Source organism: Capsella rubella, unplaced genomic scaffold (genome assembly GCF_000375325.1).
Source record: "Capsella rubella cultivar Monte Gargano unplaced genomic scaffold, Caprub1_0 scaffold_3, whole genome shotgun sequence".
NCBI classification, from domain to species: Eukaryota; Viridiplantae; Streptophyta; class Magnoliopsida; order Brassicales; family Brassicaceae; genus Capsella; species Capsella rubella.
Window position 1 is genome coordinate 664,376 of NW_006238921.1, and position 11,149 is coordinate 675,524.

The 11,149-nt window shown below is 33.6% G+C and overlaps 2 protein-coding genes across 5 annotated transcripts; both read left to right on the forward strand.

Annotated features, from left to right (window-relative positions):
- The first annotated feature begins 407 nt into the window (after positions 1-407).
- Positions 408-4,235, forward strand: LOC17893714 (WEB family protein At3g02930, chloroplastic). 4 transcript variants are annotated; one of them, XM_023786663.1, is made up of 4 exons: positions 408-570; positions 668-714; positions 1,393-1,591; positions 1,726-4,235. In XM_023786663.1, exons 2-4 carry the CDS (start codon positions 695-697, stop codon positions 3,919-3,921), a joined length of 2,415 nt encoding a protein of 804 aa, XP_023642431.1. In that variant the 5' UTR covers positions 408-570; positions 668-694; the 3' UTR covers positions 3,922-4,235. The 4 variants fall into 4 exon arrangements, with proteins under 4 accessions (XP_023642431.1, XP_023642432.1, XP_006297010.1 ...); XM_023786664.1 differs by having other exon boundaries at positions 1,396-1,591; XM_006296948.2 differs by having other exon boundaries at positions 408-714.
- Positions 4,236-7,712: 3,477 nt separating this feature from the next.
- On the forward strand, positions 7,713-9,739 carry LOC17891336 (transcription factor MYB41). Its single transcript, XM_006300136.2, has 4 exons — positions 7,713-7,799; positions 7,946-8,241; positions 8,765-9,445; positions 9,543-9,739. The coding sequence occupies exons 2-4, from the start codon at positions 7,979-7,981 to the stop codon at positions 9,577-9,579; spliced, it is 981 nt and encodes a 326-aa protein (XP_006300198.1). The 5' UTR covers positions 7,713-7,799; positions 7,946-7,978; the 3' UTR covers positions 9,580-9,739.
- The last annotated feature ends 1,410 nt before the right edge of the window (positions 9,740-11,149 follow it).

The following is an 11,149-nucleotide window of genomic DNA, read 5'->3' on the forward strand; positions in this document are numbered from 1 at the left end:
TTGTATTTTAGCCACACCACAAAAATATCTCTCGTTGCATTGCTAAAACTTTGGCTACTATTAATCTTGAATCCTTGATGATGAGACACAAAAACAATAATCTTTAGGAAATAAACTAATTAGAATATACAGTAGTTAGTCGTCTTTTGTTTCCCCCAAATCTTACGTTTTTGATTTATGATGGATGATAAAAAAAAGGAATCAAGCGAGATAAAAATAAATAAATGTACTAGTAGTAGTATTGGTGTTGTTAATACGGTAGCTAAGTCGTTATTGTTTGCGTTAATCACGTAGGATAGGAAGGCGAATCGGAATTTTTATTAATTACTAGTAATATACATACACAGAGTACAATATACGGTATTGGCTTTATCGCTTTTTGGGAGTGTTGGCCTCAGTCAGTCTTGAGAGACAGAACCACACCAACTTGTATAATTCTTCTACGTTAGTTCATCAGTCGTTCCTTTACTCTGATCATCCGAATCATTGTCTCTCTCTCTCTCTCTCTCACTTCATCTCTACGCAAAATAAATGGAAACCCAATTTGAACAAATTTGAAATTATTTGCAGGTTCTACTAGATGTTACTAGTAATTGTATTTTCTTTTAATCTCAATTCTCATAGCTCCTTCATCGCCTCCTCTAATGTGATTTATTTACAATCTCAGTGATCCAGCGAAACGGAGACTGTGATTATGGCTTCTTCTAAGATTAAGTAAGCGTTAAGTGCCACTCTCCTCCGATCCTTTTTTTTTTTTTTGGTCGGTAGAAATATCCCCTCGATTCAAATTCCGATCTGGTTTGGTTTTATTTTCCTCTTTTTCGTTGTTTGTGATTTTTTTTTTTTTTTTTTGAGGTAGATCTATCTAATATAGGTTATGGGTTTAGGATTTAGTAATCTTCTAATTTTTCTTACGGGAATATAGTATATAGTTTTGTAGCCCACATGATCCATCCATCATATTATTTTTATTCGTATGATCATCCATCATCCCCGTTTTAATCTTATTATATATACAATGCCATGTCGTCTTCTTATTAAATCTTTGATTTCTATATTTCTTCTTCTGTTTTACTTTCTAAGTTTAGCTCTTGTATATATAAGTCTTCCATTGATTCGGTTAGTGTTTTTATACGGCAGACTTCACAAGAGTGAGAGAAAGACTCCATCTGTACTTCTTGTTTCCTTATCCAGATACATATGTCTTTCTTTAGCTGCAAAACTTTGGTGAATTTGTGATGCCTTGTTTATTTAGATAATCACCGACCTCTGGAAATTGTTACTCACTTGCATTGACATTTTGGAGTACTCAATTCTCTGCGAGTATAGAGAGCTTTCTCCTTTTTTTTACTAGCTTGATGAGACTTTTGTTTTTGTTGTTGTTTTGTGAAGCAGGACTGGTTTATCTGAAACTCCTTTGGGCAAACCATCTCTAAGAGTGGCTAAACTGACTCGGTTAGTGACGAAATCTGAACTTAATTCTCCTTCACCTACTACTCAACAGTCACGCCTTTCCCTCGAGCGCTCTTCTTCTAACTCAAAGCCTTCTTCTACTGAAAAGAGGTCCCCCAAAGTTCCAACCCCACCAGAGGTAAGTGTCCCATTAATTATTTTTGATATCTTGAATTGAGGATGCTTTTTTTCGTTCTTCAGTTGTGTGTTTGTGTTGCCACACTATGCTGCAACTCTTGATATCCATTTTTGTTGTCTAATGATTGTTTGCAGAAAACTCAAACACGGGCTGTGAAAGGATCAGATTCCCAACCTCGCTCGATTCATCTCAAGGAAGATCTGAGGAAAGCGAATGAACTGATAACATTGCTCGAGAATGAAAAAGCTAAGGCACTTGATGAACTTAAAGCAGCGCGGGAAGAGGCTGAAGAAGCATCCAGGAAACTAGATGAGGCTTTAAAAACTCAGAAAAGGTCCCAAGAGGTATTTGAAATTGAGAAATTTGAGGCAGTTGAGGCGGGTATAGAGGCTGTTCAGAGAAAAGAAGAAGAATGGAAGAGAGAACTCGAGAATGTCAAGAACCAACATGCTACGGATTCAGCTGCTCTTCTTTTGGTAAACCAGGAGCTGGAGAAGGCCAATCAAGAATTGGCTGCTGCTAATGATGCTCAGAGTAAGGTTTTGAGTCAAGCAGATGATGCTAGCAAGATGGCTGCAATTCATGCAGAGAAAGTGGACATCTTGTCCTCGGAGCTAATAAGGTTGAAGGCTTTGCTTGATTCAACCCGAGAGAAGGAAACCATAACCAAGAATGAGATTGCTACAAAACTAGGAGCGGAAATAGTGGTTTTAGAAAGAGAGCTTGAGAAAGCGAGAAGTTTTGAAGCAAAGGTCAAGGAATTAGAGATGATCATTGAGCAGCTTAATGTTGACTTAGAAGCTGCCAAGTTGGCAGAATCTTATGCGCACGGCTTTGCTGACGAGTGGCAGAACAAAGCGAAAGAATTGGAGAAACGGTTGGAAGAAGCTAACATGCTGGAGAGATCTGCCTCGGTATCTCTGGTAACTGTGACAAAGCAGTTGGAAGGAAGCAATAATAGATTGCACGCCATGGAATCTGAAATTACGGATCATAAGGAGAAAATTGTGTTATTGGAGTTGACCGTTGCTAGCCAAAAGGTTAATCTTGAGAAAACTGAACTGCGGCTAGGTACTGCAGAGGAAGAGTTATCTAAGATGGAGAAAGAAGCAGAGAAACTGAAGAATGAGCTTGAAACTCTGAATGAGGAGAAAAATCAGGCTTTAAAGAAGGAGCAAGATGCTACTTCAAGTGTTCAAAGGCTCTTGGAAGAGAAAAACAAGATCTTGTCAGATCTAGAGAGCTCAAAGGAAGAAGAGGAGAAGAGTAAGAAAGCAATGGAGAGTTTGGCTTCAGCATTGCACGAAGTGTCGAGTGAATCACGCGAGTTGAAAGAAAAATTGCAGAGTCAAGGTGATCAGGATTATGAAACACAGATTGAAGATCTGAAGTTGGTCATTAAAACAACGAACAAAAAGTATGAAAATATGCTTGACGAGGCGAGACATGAGATTGATGTTCTTGTCAATGCGGTAGAACAAACAAAGAAACAGTTTGAGAGCGCAATGGTAGACTGGGAGATGAGAGAAGCCGGTTTGGTGAATCACGTGAAGGAATTTGATGAAGAAGTTTCTTCAATGGGGAAAGAAATGAATAGGTTGGGTAATTTGGTTAAAAGGACAAAGGAAGAAGCTGATGCAGCATGGGAAAAAGAATCTCAAATGAGAGATAGTCTAAAAGAAGTGGAAGATGAGGTGATTTATCTTCAGGAGACTCTCAGGGAAGCTAAAGCTGAAACCTTGAAAATAAAGGGGAAAATGCTGGATAAAGAAACTGAGTTTCAAAGCATTGTTCATGAGAACGATGAACTCAGAGTGAAACAGGATGATTCTCTTAAACAGATCAAGAAGTTGTCCAAGTTGCTCGAGGAAGCATTGGCTAAGAAACATACAGAAGAGAACAGTGAACTCAGTGAGAGTGAGAAAGACTATGATTTGCTTCCAAAGGTGGTTGAGTTTTCTGAGGAGAATGGTCATAGAAGTGCAGAAGACGAGTCTTGTAAAGTAAAAACCTTCGATGGCATGGACATGAAACTTGAGAGGAAGGGAGAGAAAGAAGATTCACCAGATAATGCGACAGTTGAAGAACTGTGGGAAAGCTGTCAGATTGAGAAGAAAGAAGGTTTCCACAGGGGGAAACCAGAACAAGAGTCTGCAAAAGATGAGGAGGAAGAGACGAACATGAAAGACCAAAGCGAGAAAACCTCACCTGTAAATGGATTAACTGGAGAAGATGAGCTGTTGAAGGAGAAGGAGAAGAAAAAGAAGAAGACATTGTTTGGTAAAGTTGGAAATCTTCTTAAGAAGAAAGGACCCATGAACCAGAAATAAATACAAAGCCTCTCTCTTGTTCTTGAGGTATACACACATCTTTCTCTCTGCACCATTTTGATTTCTTCATTAATGTTCTTATTATTTTTGGTTTATGGCTTCTTCAGTTCTTCTCGAATAGGATTGTTTAAGTTGTTGGTTTATGATTCTTTTCTTCTTTCGATTTTTTTTTGGCTTACACTGGTAGATTTTTTTTTTTTTTTTTTTTTGAACCAAACACTGTGGTAGTTAATTCCCTCTTTTGTCAACAAACCCAGAAACTAAAATCTCTATTACAAATATATCCAGGAATTGATTCCTTTATTTTTCTTGCATTACGTATTGTATAACTATAACCTTCTAATAGTATTCTCATAATACACATGTACCTTTCTATTTTTAGAGACAAACGAATCCAAAAAATAATAACCAAGGTCCAAAGACACCTCAAGTATAACTGGGCCATTGCACTTAAAAGAGAGCAATTCGAAGCCCAGCCCGATAGAATGAAACGACTTCGTTTAATTCGGAATTAAAAAAGAACCATGCTTAATTATTCGCTGTAATTGCGAAGAGCTATTTGGTTCTCTCTAATTAAAAACTGGTAGGTATCATTGTAATGAAGTTTTTTCACGTTAAGTAACTGTAGGATAAAGAGTTTTAACCGGACAGAACTGAACTAACAAGTTTCCCATCCCACGGTAAAAAAAAAAAGAAAGACATTATTACATGAATGAAAGACAGTAGTTGTGTTTCATAGTCTTTTTGACTTTCAAACGGATAACAAAAGGTCGGAAAAAGTTAAAATCGTTGGTTAAAAATAGACAAATCTTTAGTTTAACGAAACCTTTGTTTACTAACTAAAGTATACGTAGATGGTAAAAAGAATATTGGTATTGTTCATCTGTTCCATTCATCTTTCATTTAGCTACGTACGTACGTGATAAACGTTTTTATTTTACACCTTATGGGATTCTTTTTTTTTTTTTTTGTATTTTCGACAAAATTTGACCAAATTATCTTTTATGTTGCGTAATTCAATCAAATACATATTAGTATGTATACTGATAGAAATATACTTGTGTCAGTCTTTTTTAATGTGTCCATATTCCAAATTTTTCGTGTTATATATATAAATAAGTATATTGATAAGACAGAGAAAAAGCTAATTATCCAAACGTTCTATTTATTTATTATGAACATCTTAAAATATCTAATTTTTTCTTTCCGTAAACTTACGATTTGCCTATCAAACTACTTTACAGAATTTAACTAGATCAAATCTTATACGCAAAAGAATACAAACTTATCAGTACATATGACGTACGCTATATATGTGTGTGTGTGTGTGATATATATCTTTATTAAACGAGTTAATCCGATCTTATTTGTATTATTATACATAGGGACAACTAGTCGAAAAAGAGCATAGTCCATGCATGTAGATCGAATTGCTGGTTGATCATTTGCAGAACACAAAAATAATTTCAAACCTATTGCTTATGAATTATATGTTTGAACAAGAGACCAAAACATAAGCATCATAAGATTACATCTGGTTTCGTCCACTAGTGACAGTACATGAAAATATTCGTTCTCTAAATCCGAACGTAACGTTACGTACATTGCATGGCTCGCATAAGAGATAATTAAGTTAATTAATTACTCTCTAAGTTATGTTGTGTTATGCTTTGGGAACTACGAGTATTATAGCAACATCCAATCAGGTTTTAGCTTGCGTGAGTACTGTATTATTTTATTTTGTTTTGTCTTTTAGCAAATATTGATGGTTTAATTATATGTGTACGTATATAATAATACACAAATTATACTTGATTCTATTATATATAGATGTGCCGTGTACATGTACGTATATTAAAAGGCACATAAAAAGGATTAACGTCCGTATTTACAATTTCATGGCGTTGGGTTGTGCATTATGGAGAAAATTAGTCTAGAGATTAGGATAATTTAGTTTTGTCCTCATATTAATTTTCGGAGTTTTTATTTTTACCATTAATTCTTCTTCTGGAAACTTTATTTATTTATTTATTGAGCATCACAAAGGGATATTCTTCTTATGAAAAGATATGTATCTAGCTTTGATGAAAGCTGTACTAGTTAATTTCATCTATCAACATCTAAATCTTATCAATTACATTTTCAAAACCATTGAATGTAATATTGTGTACTTGTAACTTTGTTAAACACCGTAATTCCGTAAATGCACTTTAGGTAAGACCGAAGACCGAAGACCGAATTATAAAGTGTGTTTGGCTATAGCTAGGAAGATCATTTAATTTGTGGGATAGGAATGCTCTGTCGTATTCGGATTAGTTGGAAACTTCTATATACGAAATATCACTTTCTCCTGTTTTCAATAGTAAAAAAAAAAGCATGATTATTGAGATTTCGAAATCGTTACCACTGATTTTATATATTATTATGTCATGGCTACTACTTATATACGGATGCCTTCTCACGTTTGTTCATATTAAAAAATGATGTCAGCAATATATATAGAGAAAGATTTACATACAAGAATCAAGAAAGAAACAAGAAAATAGTAGTTATTAGGGTTTTTGGGGGACCCCATGGGTTTGTGATCTCAAACAAAATAGTTTGCGTGTCTTAATGTGCTTAAAACTAGATTTATACCAATAATGAACAACCATATCGAGACCAATTGATTAATCTTTTTCAGATGACCAAAATACTCTTTATATTAAACGTTTTGGAAAATGAATGTACTGTAAATGTGTATATCCAGATTCCCTCGCCGCCTGCACGCGTATATTTGCAAATAATAATAGATAATTTTGCTAATGTGTTGATAATTAATAAGCGTTAGTTTATATTTTTGTTATACTTCGTACAGAGTTACAAACAGCTTTGTTACATTTTCTTGAAATTTCGAATTTTTATCAAAAACCTCATTCGAAAAGTAGATTTAGTTAAATATATGAGTGTAAAAGAAAATTTTAAATAGAGTTGATAAGAGGCAACCCTTTCTTAAAAAACTGAACTGTTTTATTTATCGACTGATCCGAACACGGTTCAATAATACAATTTGACTTTATTATGATATATGATGTGTATATGGTTGAGATGTGTCATTAGTTGACCAATGAGCAGTAGTAATCCATACTATTGTAGGCACTGTCTGCATCGCTTGGGCAATATATTGTTGTGCCAACATAACATTATAAATTATTCTGCATAATAATTGTTTTGAGTAGTAATTAGTACTTCAATTAATAGTGTATAAACATACACGATCACAGCTCAAAATCCATATGTATTTATTTACTATTTTTTATTAATATACATAGCATATATTATATTGCGTGTTGACACACCGATTAATCAAAACACAATACAAACTACAAAACTATGTATCTCGCATTTTAAAATTTTAGAGTTTATAGTGTTATTTTAAACTCAGCTGTATATTGTACTTTAAATTATTTACTGGAATTGTAATTTAAACTAATACGGGAGTTACATTCTATGACTCTTTGAATATCTAACTTTCTTTAATTTTAATTCTCATACTTTTTAAAAAAGTTTGAGAAACTTACATTGTCAACATGAATTAGTTGTAGCAACTTTTATTCCACACATTACTTCACAAACTTGAACATCTCCTTCTCTCATTTTTCTTCTAGTTTCACCAAAAGGGTATTTTCATAATTTCATCTATCCGATTTGATTAAAGTCAAATGGACACGTCACAAAGAGCTAACTAAGATCTTGTTCCGACAAGACACAAGACGAAGACGAAAGCCTCTTCTGTGTGTTTCTTCTATATATAAAGCCAAGAACAAAACACTACTAACTAAGATCTTGCCTTCACACAATCTTATATCTATCTTCTCAATCATCTCTCTTTCTCACAGGTCTATTATGCTCACTCAACAATCTCTTATGTGATCATAATTAAATCCGATATCTTAGCAAAATTATACATGTTATACATAATTGTGCTTCCGTTTAAAAGTACTTGATTGTAATTTTTCTTTCTATTGTTTAACTTTGTGTACAGGTACATTTAATAGGTATATGTTGTAAAAAAAAAATGGGGAGATCACCGTGTTGCGATGAGAGCGGATTAAAGAAAGGGCCATGGACACCAGAGGAGGATCAGAAACTGATTTATCATATAAGAAAACATGGCCATGGAAGCTGGAGAGCTCTTCCAAAGCAAGCCGGTTTAAACCGGTGTGGAAAGAGTTGCAGGTTGAGATGGACTAATTACTTGAGACCAGACATCAAGAGAGGAAACTTCACAGCTGAGGAAGAGCAGACCATCATCAACCTCCATTCTCTTCTTGGAAACAAGTAACTAATCATACATTTTTTTAAACTTCTTTTTTTTCCTAATTACTTTAATTAGAAATGATAATATTTGAGATATTCATCAAGAGCAAAAATCAGAAAACATATAATTCTTTTCCATACTAGCTTGACGAGCTTTAGAAGATTTTATAAATTATTACTGATTTTTATTATCAGTGATTTCAATAGACCTTTTTTTTTGTGTGTGGCTAAAATTAATAGAATTTTAAAGTTTCTAAAAATCTCAGTCTTCAGTCATATTTATACATCAAATATATGACATAGTCTAAAAGTGTATATTTTTATACATTTTTTTTTTTGTTAGTTGAGGTATAGAAGAATATACATGAAAAAACCTGCTACACTGGAGTTTGCTTGGTGCATGCATACTTACTCGTCAATGTTTCAATATTATTAAGTCTATAATTAGTTTCCTTGTTATATAGCTTGGCAAATTTATATAATACGTATAAAGCTTAACTAACCCACTAAAAATTATATATATTTTCCATATTTGTTTGCTAAGGTGGTCGTCTATAGCTGGTCATCTCCCAGGAAGAACGGATAACGAAATAAAGAACTATTGGAACACTCATATTAGAAAGAAACTAATGCAGATGGGGATTGATCCAGTGACCCATCGGCCGAGAACCGACCATCTAAACGTTCTAGCCGCTCTCCCGCAACTACTAGCTGCCGCAAATTTCAACAACCTCTTGAATCTAAATCAAAATATACAACTGGACGCAACAAGTGTTGCAAAAGCACAGTTGTTACATAGTATGATTCAAGTCCTTAGCAACAATAACAATGCCTCTTCGTCACTTGAAACTCATCACACCAACAACAACAACCTCTTTGGCCAATCTTCTTTCTTGGAGAACCTACCAAGTATCGGTGAAAATCTTTATGATCAAACCCAAAGCCTCTCCCACATTGTTAATCAGCCGCCTCTGGATTCGTTTACTAGCCCCATTCGTGTAGTTGCTCATCAAGATTATCAGAATTCTATTCCACCGTTGATTTCGGCATCTCCTGATGATGAGTCTAAGCAAACCCAAATGATGGCCAAGAATAAGGAAGTTCTGAGGCATACTGATCACACTTCAAACCCTTCATCGACCTCAACGTTCACCCAAGATCATCAGCCATGGTGTGACGTAATTGATGACGAAGCAAGTGATTCTTATTGGAAAGATATCATAGAGTGAGTTAGAGATGGTCATATACATATATAGATATATTTTTTAATCTTGAATTTTGACGATCTCTTATTAATATGTTTGTTGTGGTTCTCTTTGCAGGCAAACTTGTTCGGAGACTTGGCCATTTCGTGAATAGAGAGACGAAAGAAGAACAGTAGCATTATTTTTTTCTGTGGATATAGGTATATACATATATAGTTTGTGTATTAATTATTTTTCGACTATGTGTACAACACACATTGATACTGTACAAAATTGATTTTGCATATATTTGTATCATAATAATCTTTCATTGATTTAGATTTCAAAAATTTGTAATAGTACCCCAAACTATATATTTGAGAAAGTTAATACATAAATTATATGTATAGTAATCTTTGTTTGTTTTTCGATTATATATTAAAATTTCAAATTTTAGTTGGGGATGGTTAAGAAGAAGTGAACTAATATAAGAATCTCGAAAATGACACAATCTTATTTTTGTTTGACTTTTAGAGGGAGACAAAAGAGATGGTAGCATTTAATACGTCATCGTACATCTTAAACTCGTGGCTAATATATATACTTCAAGCAAGTTTTATAGTCTCAACATGGGTTATATATTTAAATTTTGTAACAAATACATACCTTTATATTCTATATCTAAAACTCGGGTGAGTTAATGAAACAAAAAGACAGATACTGTATGCTTATTATTTCAATGTGGACACATCAAAATCTACCTTAATATGATGAATGAATTCAAATGATAAAAAATGAATTATAACTAATTAGTCGCAGTTATATAGATTAAAATGAAAAGAAAAACAAAGAAGGTCGAAGTCCTCAAAGTTAATTTGAGTTTGGCTTAAGTTCGGGATCACTTGCTTTTCTCAAAAGATTGAATTAAGCAAAAGTTATATAAATAAATACTTTGCTTATCAGTTTGATTCAGTTAAATATATACACTTTGCATCACCAATGGATCACATTTTCTCCAAAAAAAAATGCCCACATTCTTTTATCGGTAAGGTGGAATATAAAGTATAACTTTATAGTCAAAGCAAAAAAGATAACATTGGAATTTCTAGTGCAAATTAAACACTCCAAAGTTAATTTATAGTGTTAAGATTGTGACCGGAGAGACTTCAGGTAAATAACGGAGAAACGTGTGCATGCGAACACTGATGCTGCTAAATATATTTCTCAAGAAAATAGAAACCTACACAATTAGGTCTATCATAAAGACTTCAATTTGTCTAGACGGTCGCATTATTATTTTTAATTAATATGTAAATATTTTCCAAAATAAAATCAAACTTAATCTTCACTTACATAATTAACAAATATTCTCAAAGACAAAAATAGAAACCGCACCAAACAAAACTAGACGACGTCCTAAACACACAAAAACCTAAGGGGGTGTTATTGGATATGTGTTTTTAATGGATTTGAATTATTGATGGATTTTAAAATCCAATGGTTTTGTAATTCATCTAACGTGGATTAGGATGTCATTATCAGTGGATTTGAAAGGCATTATTAGAGATTTGAAAGACATTACTAGTGAAATATTATTATTTTTGAAGTTAAGTAAAATATAAAATAAACTACAACCTTTCGTTATATTCATTGAGTATGTTAACTCATGCACTTTCTACTATTCTCATTTCTATTATTCTCAGCCTGAGCCTACGATGGCGCTCAGTCCATGACTGTGGACGGTG

What these genes read in the sequence shown, in the direction of transcription:
- LOC17893714 (XM_006296948.2), top strand. Translation starts at nt 695, where the DNA reads ATGGCTTCTTCTAAGATTAA. An exon ending in ATGGCTTCTTCTAAGATTAA is followed by an intron (nt 715 to 1,392) that starts GTAAGCGTTAAG and finishes TGTTTTGTGAAG; the next exon opens with CAGGACTGGTTTATCTGAAA. An exon ending in AAGTTCCAACCCCACCAGAG is followed by an intron (nt 1,592 to 1,725) that starts GTAAGTGTCCCA and finishes GATTGTTTGCAG; the next exon opens with AAAACTCAAACACGGGCTGT.
- LOC17891336 (XM_006300136.2), top strand. Translation starts at nt 7,979, where the DNA reads ATGGGGAGATCACCGTGTTGCGATGAGAGCGGATTAAAGAAAGGGCCA. An exon ending in CATTCTCTTCTTGGAAACAA is followed by an intron (nt 8,242 to 8,764) that starts GTAACTAATCAT and finishes TTGTTTGCTAAG; the next exon opens with GTGGTCGTCTATAGCTGGTC. An exon ending in TATTGGAAAGATATCATAGA is followed by an intron (nt 9,446 to 9,542) that starts GTGAGTTAGAGA and finishes TTCTCTTTGCAG; the next exon opens with GCAAACTTGTTCGGAGACTT.